The sequence below is a fragment of the Lepidochelys olivacea genome (genome assembly GCF_965140295.1).
Source record: "Lepidochelys olivacea isolate rLepOli2 genome assembly, chromosome: 8".
Taxonomy (NCBI): Eukaryota; Metazoa; Chordata; order Testudines; family Cheloniidae; genus Lepidochelys; species Lepidochelys olivacea.
Genome location: NC_140418.1, coordinates 12639623 through 12657766, shown reverse-complemented (window position 1 = coordinate 12657766; position 18144 = coordinate 12639623). Strand labels below are relative to the sequence as shown.

The 18144-nt window shown below is 41.3% G+C and overlaps 1 protein-coding gene across 3 annotated transcripts; it reads right to left on the bottom strand.

Moving 5' to 3' along the window:
* Positions 1–885: 885 nt before the first annotated feature.
* CDKN2AIPNL (CDKN2A interacting protein N-terminal like) lies at positions 886–14059 on the bottom strand. 3 transcript variants are annotated; one of them, XR_014712769.1, is made up of 4 exons: positions 13816–14059; positions 12497–12596; positions 2330–2475; positions 888–2237 (listed from the first exon to the last, which is right to left on the bottom strand). XR_014712769.1 is itself a non-coding variant. In XM_084637525.1 (3 exons), exons 1-3 carry the CDS (start codon positions 14019–14021, stop codon positions 2473–2475), a joined length of 309 nt encoding a protein of 102 aa, XP_084493651.1. In that variant the 5' UTR covers positions 14022–14059; the 3' UTR covers positions 886–2472. The 3 variants fall into 3 exon arrangements, 2 of the variants coding, with proteins under 2 accessions (XP_084493651.1, XP_084493650.1); XM_084637525.1 differs by having other exon boundaries at positions 886–2475; XM_084637524.1 differs by lacking the exons at positions 888–2237; positions 2330–2475 and adding an exon at positions 9408–10329 and having other exon boundaries at positions 13816–14057.
* Positions 14060–18144: the final 4085 nt, after the last annotated feature.

Here is an 18144-nt window from a genome sequence, read left to right as displayed (position 1 = left end):
AATGCTAATATTATGCACTTTACAAATATGAGGAAAACTGTGCTGTGATGTGTAACTCATTAATAGTGTTCAGTGGAGACATGCTTACCTACACTGGAGCTTAATTTGGTCCTGTAAGTCTTCTCGCGCATATGCGGTAAGGAAGTATCTGCCCCATTTTACTGACTGGGAAACTGAGGCACAGATAAGTGACTTCTCCAGAGTCACACTGCACGTCAGTGGCACAGCTGCAAACAGAATCCATATCACCTGACTCTGTCCTGTGTTTTGGCCCCTAGGCCATCCTTTTTCTCACTAATATAAACTTTATTAGTATCACTGTTACATCTATAATAGGGGTCAGCAACCTTTCAGAAGTGGTGTGCCCAGTCTTCATTTATTTACTCTAATTTAAGGTTTCGCGTGCCAGTAATACATTTTAACGTTTTTAGAAGGTCTCTTTCTATAAGTCTATAATATATAACTAAACTATTGTTGTATGTAAAGTAAGTAAGGTTTTTAAAATGTTTCAATTTTAAAATGAAATTAAAATGCAGAGCCCCCAGGACCGGTGGCCAGGACCCAGGCAGTGAGTGTGCCACTGCAAATCAGCTTGCGTGCCGCCTTTGGCACGTGTGTCATAGGTTGCCTACCCCAGATCTATAAGATGCTTAATAGCTTGTCACATGCAGGGAAAGTATTAATGACTTCACAGGTCTTTCACATCTCATATTAACACGTATGAAATAGGTTCACTATAACTTGATCTCTGATCATCCAAAATTGAGTAATACCTAAATAAGAGGTCTTGTGTATTATTATAGAAGTTGATACATAATAGGATATTATTATTATTATTTATTATATTTACTCTTAAATTGTGAATATGGAATTTTCTGAATTTTATCTAATAGATTTAGGTAATGCTTGTCAATCATGTATCACATACTGTTACTGAGATGTATTTTTGATGTTTGTTTTCTAATTGTAGCCAAACAGTTGGGTCTCCTACCCATTCCAGCTAGAAAACAAACTGCAGGATGATTTCAGCGAACTACATTTTAAATATGACTGTAAAAGTGACATTGTCTAGTTCCGTGTCTGTTTCTCAGAGACTCAAGATCAAATTTGTTTAGTTTACAATTAAAGTGAGGTGGGGTTTTTCTAATTGCCACTTTAATAACTTCTCCTTGCAATCAGAAAGTTAGGTTGGGTCCCTGTAATATCACATCATCTGTAATAAAGATTTTACAGGCTCTGTTTTGTCCCCAGTGATACACATGCAATCTTTAGACTTCAGATTCCATCCTCCATTACCTGCATACAACCATGCAGCCTCTAAGGGGGTTGTACAAGTATAAGGCATGACAAGAAACTGCATTTCTATCTTAGTTAACAATTTTGCTGAGGATGCACAAGCCAGCACAAACTTATTTTTATCGTTAAACTAAGGACTTGTCTACACAGGGAAGTAAGTGCAAAGTAAGCTAGGGTTTGAATTTAAAGCACACTAGCTATTGCCTACCAGCTACCCATGTGTACACTTATTGTGCATTGAATGCCTGTGGGTAATTTAGCCTAATGAACTTCCAGAGTGTAGGAAGCTACTGTGCACAAAAACATTTTTAGTGTGCAGTAAGAGTGTCTACTGGGGCAGTTAGTTCAGAATAGCTAGTGTGCACCAGCTGCTGTGGACTTTTCCCCATGTAGACAAGCCCTTGGCATACATTGAAAATACACGGGATATCGACGCAGCAAAGGTGTTGATATTAATCACTTTGCCAAACTGCATTTTAAGGATTAATTTGTAAGACATTGTACGAATGTGTAATAAAGGGAGCAATGTAAATATATGCCAGTGTATTGCTCAATACTCCACTTGGAAAAAACCAGAAGTTTAATTTGGCCCCAGTTAGAAACTAAAAGACTCTATGAAATGCTGACCGGTAAAAGCAAGCTCTGCCTTTATTGGTACACTACTGCAGTAAACAGTTGTATTATAATTTTTCATGAACTATTTACTGACTTTTGCATGTATTGATATTCGATTTCAAAACTGGAACTGAAACAGTATATGCCCAACAGAGAAATGCCATCCAGTTGAATCACCTTGCTCAGCTAATTACAGTACATAATGAAAATAACTTTGTGTTGGTCATCCTTAACATTATGTGCCTCTTCCTCCCTCCAACCATAGATGGAATATATTCATCCAGAATGGTTAATGAAATTCACCTCATTGTCCTTCAAATTCTCTTCTGTGATGCATATAAAAAAATTGACAGTGGTTAGGCAGCTGGTTGACTGTGACTGCTGCTTATTATACTGACCTGTGTTGTCTCATTTTTACCTTGAACTTTCCTCTCTAGTGCATCTGCCTGTGGTCTCTCATCTTATGGTTAAGCTGTAAGCTCTTCAGGGCTGGGACTGTGTCTGTGTTTATATGGGGCCTGGAACAGTAGGTCTCGGATCTATGGCTGGAGCCAATCGGTGCTACTGTAATACAAATAATAACAGAACTGTGGGATGTTAAGACAAGACTTATACCTGATCATAGATAAATTTGAGATATATCTCCACATTGAAAAAACATTGTCAAATTACTGTTTCAAACACACAGCTATGACGGTAGTTCTCTGCACAGTTGTTTCTGGAGAATGTGGTGTACAGCAGGGATATTAGAAACTAAGCTCCTAAGATTGCATATATTAATTTTAAATCTTTTGAAGAACATGTTCCATTATGTTACTATAAGAGCTATTTAGATGACTAATTTATTAATGTTACTTTCCTCTATAGCCACAAGTTTAGACTAGTGCTGTGTATTTCAACTTCTTGATAAATATATGCTTTTATTTAAAATGACTGAGCAGCTTTGAGGAATGGAAATGTTTTGAGTTTTCCATCCCCAGAAGCTCTTGATACAATCTGCTGCTTAAACAGATTCTTTATAGTCTTTGTAACTCAGGGGACTGATTTAAGCAAGAATATTAAAGAAAGATGAATGTACAGAAGTTGGATTTTGCGCTAGCCCATTGCAAATATAACAGTAGTTTTACTTTCTGACTACTCTCCAAACATGGTCTTTGTTGTGGTTCTGGTAACATTGCATAGCTATGAGCAGTACTTGTGGACTGAGATATAGAAGTACAAGTGTCACTCTAGCCACTTTTATATTAGCAGATGTGCCAGATAATTTAGGCCTGCTCATACAATCACCTGAAGGAGAGGTTTGCTGTTGCAGAAGCAGATCCTTAACCCTTAGGAAACTGGCCAGTTCCCATGGGGTTGCAATGTGAGCAATAGGTAATTTGAAGGGCTTTAGGGCACCATAGTACAGATGAGGCTAGGTCTGTTTCTGCTGGAAGGAGGGGCTAGCTGAGGCCTCCTGCCTGAAGGGAGTCACACTCTTCCTTCCCCTCCCCTTCTTGGGGATACTCCCTCTCCTCAGCCAACCTTCTCTATGAGATGCCTTTCCTTCCACCAATGTAGCAGGGGAAAGGTAGCACTGGTCTGCAGCAGTGAGCGAGGTGGGGGCTGGACGTTTCCTTACACGGAATCTGGATCAGCTCTGGGAGGAAAAACAGGATGGTTGCTGAGAGCAGGTAGGTGCTGTTTGGGGGTGAGAGAATGAGTACTGTTCTAGTGGTCGTGACAGGGATAGAAAGATAAGGAACTCCTCATTTTTTATGAGGGAAGGCTGAAATGGGGTGATGTGCCTAAGACAAGTATCTAGCACCTCAGTTTACTTATTCTTAAGGGTGCTGAGTGGGGACAGCAGCTTTTCGTGGCTTGGGTAAACAGAGATCATTACAACTTCCCCTCTCCGGGTGGTGCAGTGAGAGCTTCCCCTCCCCTGTCTACTGTAATCTGCTTAAGAGTAGTTACTATTTCTTTCAACACTTGGCTGAGAGAGATCATTGCTCATAGTTGCTTGAAATTGATATTTCTGAATTCTGATTTGTGCATTAGTACAGTGATGGTGTTTTCTTTCTGCATTTTGTTTTAAAGGAATAGTAATTTGAAAGGATGTAGAATGAAGATCTTTAATTTTGTCCTTCCACTTAAAAGTCCTTCCCTATTGCTAGTCTAAACTCACTGTACCAACTTTAGTAACCACTTTTCAGCTGCAATTTTCTACATTGCAACTGAAGCACGATAAAAGGGAAAATAGAAAATTATTACAAAAAACATGACTTTCTAAAAAGGTGGTCACATGACTGTTAAATAATGCTGACCTCCTCTAGTGGAAAAGTCATAAATATACTCGCTGCAGGTTTCTGTTCTGATAAGCCAGGTGCAAGAGTGAGTAATTAGGCAGAAATGTATGGGATATCTAGGGAAGAATATTTTTGGGAAGCAAAGTCTTCAGTTCCCAAAGTCCAGGACACACACTCTCAATTGGAGGATTGGGCCAAAAGAAATCTGATGAGGTTCAATAAGGATAAGTGCAGAGTCCTGCACTTAGGACGGAAGAACCCAATGCACAGCTACAGACTAGGGCCCGAATGGCTAGGCAGCAGTTCAGCGGAAAAGGACCTAGAGGTAACAGTGGACGAGAAGCTGGATATGAGTCACAGTGTGCCCTTGTTGCCAAGAAGGCCAATGGCATTTTGGGATGTATAAGTAGGGGCATAGCAAGCAGATCGAGGGACGTGATCGTTCCCCTCTATTCGACATTGGTGAGGCCTCATCTGGAGTACTGTGTCCAGTTTTGGGCCCCACACTACAAGAAGGATGTGGATAAATTGGAGAGAGTCCAGCGAAGGGCAACAAAAATGATTAGGGGTCTGGAACACATGAGTTATGAGGAGAGGCTGAGGGAGCTGGGATTGTTTAGCCTGCAGAAGAGAAGAATGAGGGGGGATTTGATAGCTGCTTTCAACTACCTGAAAGGGGGTTCCAAAGAGGATGGCTCTAGACTGTTCTCAATGGTAGCAGATGACAGAACGAGGAGTAATGGTCTCAAGTTGCAGTGGGGGAGGTTTAGATTGGATATTAGGAAAAACTTTTTCACTAAGAGGGTGGTGAAACACTGGAATGCGTTACCTAGGGAGGTGGTAGAATCTCCTTCCTTAGAGGTTTTTAAGGTCAGGCTTGACAAAGCCCTGGCTGGGATGATTTAACTGGGAATTGGTCCTGCTTCGAGCAGGGGGTTGGACTAGATGACCTTCTGGGGTCCCTTCCAACCCTGATATTCTATGAATGTAGTTCTGCAACTCAAAGGTAAGCAGAAAGAAAAAGAGTACTTGTGGCACCTTAGAGACTAACCAATTTATTTGAGCATAAGCTTTCGTGAGCTACAGCTCACTTCATCGGATGCATACTGTGGAAAATACAGACGATATTTTATACACACAAACCATAAAAAATGGGTGATTATCACTACAAAAGGTTTTCTCTCCCACCACCCCACTCTCCTGCTGGTAATAGCTTATGTAAAGTGATCACTCTCCTTACTCACTCTAAGGTGCCACAAGTACTCCTTTTCTTTTTGCAAATACAGACTAACACGGCTGTTACTCTGAAAGGTAAGCAGAACACTAGCCACTTCATAAGAAAGTGAGTGCAAACAATGATACAAATTAAAATGTGTGTTTATTTCCACACTCAGCTTTTTGTAAGATGGCTGCTACTCCTTAATAGAGTCCCCAAAGCCATTGGGAAATACATACAAAGTAAACTGTTGTAAAACACTTAGGGCCCAATCCTGCAATTGTTCTGAACATACAGCTCCCACTTCTAGGAGGTATGCATACAGAAGGATATCTTCAAAGGAATAATTGAGTGGTCTAAATGTCAGATGCTTTAGAATAGATTCTTTGCATCCATAGGTTTAAATGCTGGCTGGATTGAATTTTCAAAGGTAGATAAAAGCAGCACTATGCCAAGTATGTATATACACACTAGATAGTGTGACTTCACTGGTACTATTAACACATGTAATGTTACTTGTGTGCCTAAATGGTTACAAGATCAGAGCCACAGTTTGTAGCTCATTAGCCAAACCTATTCACTAGTTGTACAGTACTAAATATTTTCAGGAGACTTTTTCCATTCATATTACAAAAGCTTTCAGTGATGGTCAGTCAGCGTTCTTGCATCGCTTCCACTTAATAAAACATTGCACGTAATGTGTGTTGCACTTGCAATGATCTATGGCCAAACCCAGCCTCCACAGTCATTAACAAACTGCCTCTGTACAGCTTTAGAAATAGAACTCTGTACCTTTAGTATCAAATGGGAGAACCAGCTTCCCTAAAGGAGCAACCAAAGGAAATAATGCCGCAGCCTTAACGTTCTGTCAAGTGCACAACAGGTGTAATACTACACACTGTTAGCTACTGTATGAGGGGATATCATCAGTGCTCCACATTAACTTCTGGAAAATATGGGCACAATGCAATACATTTACAGTGTCTTAAGCAGAGTTTAGGCACATAAAGCAGTTCAGTGTAACCTCCGCTCAGAAAAGAGGCATTGTAAAAGAAACTGAAGCTGTTCCTTTCTAATGCAACTTTAAGCTTTTGCTGTCTGCCGAGCTTTGAGAGAGAGAACATGATACAAAGGAAGAATTCTGCTGCCACAACAGCGCGAAGAGGCTGAAAATCAGCTCTAGTTAATAAGTATAGAAACTCGAAGTAAGCTGCAATAAACTAATTTAAGAGGTATGCATGCTTTTTCAGAGTGCAGTTCTCCTTCCACTTTAAACATGTTTTACACCTCAGTATTTCATCCAAGTGTGGTTAGCAGTTGGCCAGAGCAGCAGTTCTCTGCTATATATTATCCATTTTCCTTTTATTGTCCCTGGGATACCCTCATAAGTTGAAGCTGGTAGCTCATTCAGATTATGCAAAACGTTCTTGGAACTCTAGTAAATCTTAATAAACCAAACCTACTGTTTATTACACCCAGCTGAGCACTGCCATATTAAACATGGGTGATGAGTATAAAGAGGGCTTGGTAAAGCCCCATGGAGGGGCTAATGACATTTCCATTCATTGGAGATTTGAAATTTGACTAGAATTTTTTTTCATTTTAGACCATGGCTCTTTTATTCCTACTGGCCCCTGCTTCTCTATTATCTTGACACTGATCTGATTCTTAAACACAATAGAAAAACGTTGATCAGTTCCTACTGTTCTTGGTTTGGCCCCCGATGTGGGGGGGACGGGACCTATGCCTTCACAAAATAGGTAAAACCAAAAGCTTGTTCTACTCAGCATTTTAACATTTCTTACATTGTTTCAATAGGACCTCCACTTATACCATGATTTTGATGCAATGTTATAAATGCAAGAGCATCATATGTACGTCAACTATTGTGTTAAGAACACAGGACTGGGAGCCAGCAGATCTGGGTTCTGTTTCCAGCTTTGACACTGGCCCTCTCTGAACCCTGGTCTACACCAGGAACTTATATCAACAGAGCTCTCTCTCTCAGGGGTGTGAAAAGAGACATATCTATGCCAGCCTAACCCCCTGCGTATGCAGCGCATCGGCAGAGAATTCTTCCATGGACCTAGCTACCACCTCTCTGGGAGGCGGATAACCTATGCCAAAAGGAGAAATCCTCCTATCAGCATAGGTAGTGTCTACGCTGAAGCGCTGCAGTTGTGCCACTCTAGCGGTTTAAATGTAGGCATATCCTGAGACCTTGATCAAGTCACTTAATCCCCTCAGACTGAGTAGCTTAATTAGCTAATGTCTAAAGCATATTCAGAGAAACAGACAAAAATCAAAAAAGCACAAAATAGCCTTCTTCTAAAATATCTGGTTAATACTTGCAAATCATGACACCGTAATTGAGTTGAAAGTTTGCAATCCAAAACTGTATTTAACACAGCTGAAAAATACCTTGTACCCTAAGTCTGGGTTTGATGTATCAGCAAATTTGAGAGATTTTAACCTTTAGAAGCTACAGGCTCTAGGTCATCAGTCCTCCCTCTCTCAAGGCATAGCACAACCCCCAGACAGTGATCTATCCTTTCCCCACAAGGAAGCTTGACCCTACTCAACCAAATTCTAATATAGAATATTTTATACTGTTATCACACCTTCCATCAGAGAATCTCAAAGCACTTTACAAACATTAATGAATTAACCATTACAATCCCCTTGTCAGATAAACAAGTACTATCCCCATTTGTGTCTCAGTTTCCCAATCTGTAACAGAGACAGGAAGTGATTTTACCTAGTGCCACATGGCAACCTGGATTTCCTGACTTGGAAGTCTGTGCTTCGGCCACTATGTCATCCTTCCTCTCCTTCAGCCCAGCACAAACTTTGTGGACATGGGCTACAGAGTCCAGCCTCACCAGCTGCCCCTCACTATTCACAATCACTTTACTGACTCAAGTCCAATAGGTTTGCATGCAGTCTCTAGACACAGAAGTTCAGATATAGGGGGGGTGACATCCTAGCTCCACTGAAATCAGTGAGGCCAGGACATTAACTTTTCTTTTAAATATGCATTTTGTAATTGTTTGTGTTGATTTAAAACATCAGTTTGAAAAAACATTGGCAATAGCAACAGTTATTCTGTGTAGAAGTGGCGCTACTAACCCCAATACCCATGTACTCTGTGTAAACTGATGTAGTCTTCCCAAGTCTGCAGGCAGCCTGAACATGAAATTTGAATTCTCATTTATGTCAGTGGGGTGTTAGCTCTGAAAACTACTGATAATTTAAATGTCAGCAGCTAACTACTTCACTGCTGATCAAATGAGCAGAACAATTCAGCGAATGTGCTGATTCCAGAATCCCAAAACTGCCTCCTTTTGCGTATCTAGATTTTAAAAGCCCCAACACGCAAAATCCTCCAGCTTCCCATTACTTCTATGATACAATTATACATTGGTCAGTACAGTCTGTAGTGCAGTCTGTGCATGGACAAACAAAATAAATTGAATATCAAAACAACACGAGTTACTGTAGTGATTGTATTCATTTTTATATTTAATGCAATAAAACATTAATTCAGTTTTAAATGTAAATATAGCTACTGCAGAATCTCCAGTCTGCGGTACCACAAAACCCATGGAGCTTGCTGCACTATTAAGGTCCAGAGCACAAAGGATCTTGACCTCATTTATGAAATGGCTATTGTAACTCCATGGTGATTGGAATGGGCTTTCCAGAAAGGCAATTTATCAATGGAGGCAATGCTTTTGGTAACTGATCTGATTACCAGTTTGGCACTTACACTATTTAAGCCTCTGTTCAGATGAGATCTTCAGCATTTCCCCTGACACTTCCCAGAGATTACAAGATACGTGCGAACAAATCTATGGCAACTGTTTTTCATTTGGAAGTTTACTAATTTAAAGTATTCTGGGCCCTTGATTCCAATGGGCTTTGGATCAGATCCTGACAGAACAGCAGTAGATATGTTTTATCTAAATAAATTTTCGAGAGAGGGAATTCACTTTACATGAAAGGAACATGGTTTTATTGCTAAAAATCAAAAGACAGTTATCCAGATTTCATGATTGAAATTTTAATTCCAGTGATTGAATGGAGATACAGTTATTAGGCCTTCTAAAGACTTTAAAAATGTGGCATAAAACACTTAAAAATAAAGACTTTTAAAAAGAGAATATTCTGTGTTACTTTTAGACTCCTAGGGTTCCCCTGCAGTAGAGAGAAACTCTGGGGAAGAGTGATGCAGGTATGCAAAGGGGAAAATCAGCTAACTGGGACATTTACCATCACCATAGACCCATCTAAGTTGCATGTCAGAAAAGGGGAAGAGCAGGGTAATGGCCTCTTTGTGTGCCATGCCCTCCCTTTCCCGTTACATGGAATGAAACCCGGGTAAAAACAATATTAGTCAATGCTCAAAACAGCCTTATAACATCCCCTTACTTTCAACTGAGAGTGAAGTGTGAGCTCCTGCTTTCCTAACTGGGTGTGTGCTTTGAGGCAAGTATTCCCCGTGGCCTCTCATCCTAAATTGGACTCATTGGTCATTACACAGAATTGTCCTCAAACAGAAGAGGGAATGCTGCAGCTCCCCAGCACCCTCCCCTCTTTTCTGGGAGTTATTACTCTTCCCTGTCTTCATATAAGAGAGGAAAATATAGTCCATCATATCTTTTTCTTTGCTCTACGAATCAATGAGTTGTAAAATAGTTTAAAAACCTGATTCTCTCATTTTAAAAAGCTTTGGAAGTGGATATCCATCATCATAATGGCACAAAGTTTTTTAAGAAATCCTTTCCCTAGGGTCCAGCATAGGGAGTCGTTTTAGAAACAGTATGGTCAATTAACACTGGGTCCTCCACATAAACTGATCCTGTATCATGACAAAAATTTGAGACCTCCTCTTCTCAAGTATTAATGCTGATGCTAAAAATAAAGAGAAAACAAATTATGTATTTGTAATATGGAAATGCTCATGGTAGTAAAAGCAAATGATACTTGAATTTTTACTCCAGTGAAATATTAGGTAGAAAGAAGATATGAGTACTTGATATCTTGCAACAGAAAATTCTGTAGAATACAGCTAGCATCTATTTCTTGTTATCCACAAGGCAGAGCAAATTTAGTTTACATCTGCTGGCAATAATCAAAATACTTAAAATAAAATCTTACTCCAAAACAGTTAGCAATACAGTTACTTGAATGGTTAGAGTGTTCTAAATTTAAAATAGCAAAACCTATAGAGCAATTTTCAAATTTGGCTGTAGTGCTGAATAAAGTAATTGTGGGATCTGAACTTTATTCATTTCTGAATGTAACACTCTCTAACTGTAAAAGTACGGCCACCAAGAAAGTAAAACAAACAACCTGCTGAACATTTTTTGGCACTGAATGAAAATTTACATTCTGTTTTAAACAGCATGAAGAACTCACACTGAATTTTACCTATATTAGCTTTAGAGGATTTCCTTAGCATAATAAAGTACAAGACTTACTCTAGGAAGTAATAAAGTAGGTTTTGTGTAACTTCTTGTAGAGTTTTCAAGGAATAGTTTTATTTAATCCCCATTAAATAAGAAAAAAAGTGCATTCATGTGCACCTGTCTGTGTGTATGCGTGCGTACACTTAAAGACCAAACTCTGTGTATGTGATTTTGCAAGCAACTAGATTTTAATCATCCAAATTGTTTAGATTTGCATTTTAAATTATAATTTAACTCCCTGTAAAGCCCAGAACCAACTTTGGGAGATAAAAGCCCAAGTATTTTCAGCATGACCATATAAAAATGTCATTTAATAAGATTTAGAATCCTCTCTTCACCTGCTTATATATCCAAAAAGTATCAAACAACTAAGAGAACAAAGAAATCATAGCCATTAAAATTATATCTATCTTTTAAAATCCCAGTTATCTCACAGTAACTGCCCACTTAGGAGTTTGCTATCCTAGAAAATGATAAAAATACAGGAGATCTCCACCAAAAATGACCACCATTTTCAGAATACAACAATTCGGAACCATTTTATTATTGAGAAAACACTTTTTGTATTCTTACAGTACCTCATTTAACAACACCAAAAGTATTTAGAGTCACAATATTAATAGGCTTTGAGTGTGGAAAATAAAGCTTCCAAAATCGACATGAAGGACAACTGCATATCTACTTAGGGCCTCTAAATGTTGTCTAAAAGAGGAGCGATTTCAATTGTTTCCCCTAGTGGGAAGCTATGTTACCGTTATTTATTTGTTTGTCTTTTCCTTAAAAAAAAAGCTAAATTGAGTTTAAAAAAACCTGAGCCATAATTTAAATTTGGTGATTCAAACTCTGCCTGAAAACAATACGCAGCTGTTTCTATGGCTCAGAGGTTTATTAGTTTGTTTTGGGGTTTTAGTACTTGGTTGTCACAGTACTTTCATTTATAGATCTACTTCTCATCTAGTTGTAAGGGAGATATACTAGCATTCCAGCTCACCCACACCCCAACCAGATCACACTAATGCCTTGATCTTGCAAACACTGGCATATGTGCTTAACTTTAAGCACATCATAGTTCCTGAAGTCAATGGGACTATTTACGTGCTTAAAGTTAAGCATATGCACTAGTGTTTCAGGATTGGGGCCTTAAACCTTTGGGAATTAGCTTCTCATCACAGTACTTTTTGGATTACATAGCACTTGCAAAGCTGGTGATACAATTCTTCCAGAGAAATACATAAAAATGAAATTAGTGGTTTCTAATTAGCAGAATGGATAATAAAAATGCTTTTTAATAAACTGTAGAGATACATTTAACCAACATTTCCTTAATAACTAAAACTGAAAAGCAACTGTTGCAAATATGCTAGTAGCTCCACCACCAACGTATAACTGATCCATGTGTAATATACTTTTGGGATGTTGTTATTAAGAACGCTGTAAGAAGCATAAGAATGAGAGGAGAGATTTTAGAGTAGTAAAGCAGAACTCTTAGGAAAAAGTACTTGGCATACTTTTCTCGAGACTTATTGGTTCTGTACATTGCACCAACCTGGAAATTTGACATAGTATTATCCTCACAAAGCAAGTTCTGAAATTCTAAACTGAAGAGTTACCTTTTTCATTATTTCATCTCGCGTAGTAAACTGTGGTGCACCTTCAACTTCAATCCCCTCAGCCATTTCTGTTACCTTGTCTAAAAGGTCTTTGCTGTAACTATAATAAAGATAAATGCCTGTGAAAAATTACCAATTACCAATTACATTAAGAAACTGCAGTGCACTGTATTATAAAACTAACCCTCAAATGTCTCAGTATGGCAAGGACGTCTGTTCAGATCAGTTATAAAGCTGATTGAAACGTGCATCTCTCAAGCTGTGTGGATCGATCAAAATTTAAATACATATAGTTTTTGTGCACAGGTGCACATACTAGTTCTGCAGCAGCACAGTGTTGAAACCAAAGTTATACAACTTAATAACATAACCTCTTGCACACTTACACAGACACAGCAATGCTGGTCATGGTTTTTAGACCAAAAGTTTTCCCTGCAGTTTTAGCTCAAGATATAACTCAAGCATTGCCTCTAACCAAACTCCTGTCCACACACTCAAGTCTCCAGCTCACGTTAAGGAGTGCTTTCAACTTGTGGATGCATACTGAAGCTTGGATCCTACTAACACGGGAGCTCATAATGCAGTGCTGACTCAGCTGTGTGCTAATCCAGTCACTCCGTGCTGCAATGTGTTGTTTTGCAATGTGATGCTCTCACTGGAGCTAGACTAACCCGAGAGACATTAACTCAATTTAACCCTACAAGGGCCACTAAAAAAACCTATAGAGTTTTTTTTTCTTGGAGGTAACTAATGCGCATGAGCGATTCCGAGGTAAACACACACTGAAGGCACAAGGTGCTTTAGTTCTACAGCAAGATAAACTCTCCCTCGCCTGGGGCTGATCTCAGCAAGTTTGCCTTGATGTGGTAAAACTGAAGTGCCTTCGTGCTGTCTTCAGTGTGCGTTTCCCTGGGGGTTGCTCACACACGTTAGTTACCCCCCCCGCCGCCCCCAGGTAAACCCGCCCACCCCTTCTGGGCAGCGAAGGGGTGCTCGGAGATGTTCAGACCCAGGAGGCGCGTTGATGGCTGGAGAAGGGAGTGTGCAGGGGTCTCTCCTTGTCCTTCCCCTACAGGGAAGGAGAATGGAGGAGGCAGGATGGAGCAGCTAACCTCTCCCAAGGACTCTCCACCTGAGCCCGGGAGTGGGTTCAGGGGGGTGTTTCTGCCAGCAGGGAGAGCTGGTTGCCCTTGGAAGCGGGGAGCGTAACCTGCCTCCAGCTCTCTACCGGTTCGGGATGGGTCACTCTCACTAGCCCTGCACCTGCGGCCGGGGCGGGGTCACTGCCCCCCCCTCGGGGCGGGGTTAGCGGCCCGCACCTGCAGCCCAGGAAGAGGTGGTTGGCCCACACCATGGAGAGCGAGAGCAGGTGGTCGATGCGGCCGGCGGGCCAGGGCGCTTCCCCCGCCCAGTCCGGGGGCAGGTTCCGCAGGATGAACTCGCGGCGGGCCTGCCAGTGCCTCTCGTTCTCCGAGTAGGAGCGGAACCGCTCGGGAACCTCGGCCTCTTCCACCTCCCCCACCATCCCGGCTACCACTGGCCCACAATGCAGCGCGCGCCGGAAGCGGCTACCACCGACCTCCGGAAGCGTCAGGCTAGAGCGGCCCCCGAGCAATTCCGCTCTGACTTGCGCACTCGACTGCGCTGGAAGACCTCGGCGCGGGTGGCTGATTTGCTGCGACCGCCTCTGAGCAGCATCCCCCCGCCCCCCCCCGCTCACGAGCCCCGTTGCTGAGAGGCCCCCTTGAGCTGGGGGTGGGGTTACCCAGAGGCCAGGGCTAGGTTACTCCAGACGCTATACCCGGGCCCTCACCCCCGGGCCTGGCTTCCCCCAGCGCGGGCCGGAGCCCTGCGTCTCAGCAGCCCCTGAGCCGGGGGAGCCAGGTCGCTAGTGGAAACTGGCAGGTCGGTGGCCGCTGCCCAGGCAGTGCCAGGAGCCGGGGGAGCGGGAAGGCCCGGCCCGGGCCCCCCGCGTGGAGTCAGGCGCCGGGCTGGGGCCTACGCAATCACTGGGCAGTCCGCTTCCCTGCTGGGGGCTCGGCAGTGAAACCAAAGAGCCCGACCCTGCTCTCCCGTCCTCTGGTTTGACACCTGTAACTTCACTAAAGTCAGGGCAGGACTCCTGGTTTACGCGAGTGTGAAAGAATCAGGCCCAAAGATGGTCAGATTTCAGGGCGGAAATAGATTAATAATCAGATGCCTTCAGGAATCCTGCTAGAGCTTGCATTAAAAGCTAATTACCCCTTCAGGAGTCACCCCTCAGGTCAAGTTTGCAGGTCACACACAATTATTTAAGGGAGGGATAGCTTAGTGGTTTGAGCATTGGCCTGCTAAAAAACGCAGGGTTGTGAGTTCAACCCTTGAGGGGGCTGTTTAGGGATGTGGGCCAAAAATTGGGGATTGGTCCTGCTTTGAGCAGGGGGCTGGACTTGATTGCTCTCCTGAGGTCCCTTCCAACCCTGATATTCTATGAAATCAGTGGTTCTCAACCACTTTACCATTGTGGGCCACGTATGCAGTTCTCTATGTGTTATGTGGGTCATATCCACACACTATACATATATATTCACACACTACCTATTGGCCCTGAGGATGTCACATGGACTGCAGCCGTGGGCTACTAGCGGCAGGCTAAGAACCACTGCTTCAAACTCAAAAATACTGTGAAGAATGTCAAGGCCCTAATAAAGCTAGGAGATTAGATGACATGGTGGCATATGAAATTCACTGGGGGCAAGTGCCTGGTGTGATGTATGTTGGGTGTTTCAATTTGAACTATTTATACATATTGCTGGGTTCTGCATTAATTACTCAAGAAAGAAGCCTGTGTGTCACCATGCTTAGCTCGTTAAAATGTTAAGTAGCGATCAAAAAGGGATGGATAATTATGGAAAATATTCTAACGACAATGTAAATTGATGGTGTGCTCTCATCTTGAGTGTTGTGTACGGTTCTAGACTCTTCATTTTAAAAAAATACATAGAAGTGGTCTAGAGAAGGGCAATACAAATTATTAGAGGTTTGAAAAGTCTTTCAAAGGAGAAGCAATGGAAAAGCACTATTCAGTTAAGAGAGCAGATTAATGGGAGGTGACATGATAGTCTATAGAGGTATATAAAACAATGAATGGTATAGAGAAAGTAAACTGTGTGTTTTTAATTTACCCTCTTATAATACAAGATCAAGGGGACGTCCACTGAAATTAAAAGGCAAACAATTGTAAACAATAAAAAAAATTACAGTAAATAGAGATGCCTTAAAATAGTCTATAGAAAGAAGACTCTTGTCTGGTCTTCTTTAAAGTAATACTGATGCTGGATTCTTTTTGCATTTACAAAAAATGAATGTAGCGAGTCAGAATGTAATAAACCACAATGGAATTTTGCTAGTATTAAGAGAAGTTAGTAATCAAGATAGACTTTGATTTTATATCTTCTCTGGGATATTGGTTCATTAATAATAAAGAAGTTCATAATACCTTTCCTTTCCATAGACTTCCATATAAAAGTCTGAAATCAGTTTAAAACATTATTAAATTAATCCTCCCAGTATTCCTGTAATGTAAGTAAGTGGTGGTAGGCCTATTTTACAGATGGGGAAGCTGAGTTTGAAGGGCTTGTTCAAGATCAGAGAGGAAGTCTGTAGTGGATCTGTGAATGCAAATCCAAATCTGTAAATATCTCCTGCCTCTCAATCTTGGGCTTTGACCGTAAAATCATCTTTCCTCCCAGATTCAGTTCAGAATTTAGTCATAGGAAGAAGTATCAGATATTGAACCACCAACACTCTTGCTCTTGGTTCCCTAGAAATCTTTCATCCGAATGCCGACCTGACCAAAACTTAAGTCCTGATGCTGCAGACACAAACGTGCTTAACTTTACTACTGTGAGCAGTCCCACTATTATTTCTCACAGTCCCCACTGGGACTACTAGTAAAGGTAAACATGTGCATAAGTATTTGCAAGATCAAGGCCTTAGGCAGTGGGATGTAATGAAATCACAGTTTGAGATGGCATATCCATAGCTTCTTGTGGGAGTGGGGAGGTTTTGAAATAATAGTGAGTTCAATGTGTCAAACTAACAAATCTTTAGATATTTGGCAATTAGAAGTTCCCTAAAAAAATTGACTGATCCATCAGAATGATACTTAGATAATCTGGTGATGGGCATCATACAAATGCCTACTAGATAGGATTAGATACATAGATTTTAAAATATTTTTGCATTGAGCCTGTAATGAAAGCTACTGAGGGCCAGAGAGTGTAGTTCTTGACAAGTTTCCAGTAAGAGGCAGCATAACCCTCTCATGACTGTTCCACTATGGATTCAATACTTAAATTGTTATTGAATTGGTTAGGGCACCTGCCTGGAGGTGGGAGACCCTGGTGCAGTTCCCCTGCTCCAATCACTCATTTGTCCACCGTGGCTAGCTTCAATAAGAGAGTTTGAGGAATACACATCAGCATATTCTGTAACTCAGTGCTTAGAGCACTTTCCTGAGATGTGGGAGGGCCCTGTTCAAATCCTTTCCTCCTCTCAGGCAGAGGGGGTAACTGAATGTGAGTCTCCCACATCCCAGATGAGTGCTCTAACCACTGGGGTAAACGTTATAAGGTGGGCATTCGGACCACCATCTTTTCATCCTCCATCAGCTGGGTTTTGAATGGGACCCAATCTGGTAGGCAGCCTACTGGATTGCGCCTCACACTCAACGAATGCCTACTTTCTTGTGGTTTGTGAATTGCTCTGGGGAATAGGTGGCATATATGAGTTTGGAAGCCCACTGGGAGGCAACAGTGCATGTGCTTCTTTCTAGGCATAGGGGCCAAGGGAACTTTTACCCTGAAAACTTAGGTGCCAAGTGAGGTAGGCACCTCCAGGGTTTGACAGGAATTTTGTGGTTTGCAGTGGAGCCTAAAGCTGGGACTTAGGCACCTATGTCTCAAGTTTAGGCACCTAAATACCTTTATGAATCCCACCGTAAACTCCACAACACTTTGACTTTTTAAACAAAAATAATGTTGTAGGAGGAAAAGAAGGAAGGAGCTAGACTCAGAAATAGGCAAGAATTAAATAAAAGGCCTTATTCCTAAACATTCCCACTTCTCAAATTATTGTATATGTAAAGGACAGAGTAGTTCTTTTTAAAACAGAATATATGCTGCACTATGAAGTTCAGTCTGACTTCTCTTAGTGATGATGTGTACTGGAGGTTTGGGGAAGGCTCTTAGAGCTGGATGTTATAGAATTTTGAAAAGCTCTAGCAAGTTTGGATACAAGTATTCAAGATGACATTCAAACTTTGGACTATTACTCCCTTGCCCCCCAATGTTCCTCTTGCACCTTGAGTCTCTGTCAAATCACAGTTATCATGAGCAGAGAACACACAATCCCCCCCCCCGGCCCCCGCAACTTTAGATTATCTGTCATAACAGCTGTAATTAACATCAAAAGGTTATGGAAATTGCTATATTCTCCTGAGATTTTCCATCATTCTTCTGTTTCTGCAGTACTAATAAAGATTTTAAAACAGGCTATTTCTGTGTTTGAACTATCCTGCCAATGATAATTAATATTCCAGTTCCCCATGTCTGCGTCAATCTGTTATTTATATTTGTGATAGTATGGCATTTCTAAGTTAGATTCTG

What these genes read in the sequence shown, in the direction of transcription:
- CDKN2AIPNL (XM_084637524.1), bottom strand. Translation starts at nt 14,021, where the DNA reads ATGGTGGGGGAGGTGGAAGAGGCCGAGGTTCCCGAGCGGTTCCGCTCC. An exon ending in CACCTCTTCCTGGGCTGCAG is followed by an intron (nt 12,597 to 13,815) that starts GTGCGGGCCGCT and finishes TCTTTATTATAG; the next exon opens with TTACAGCAAAGACCTTTTAG.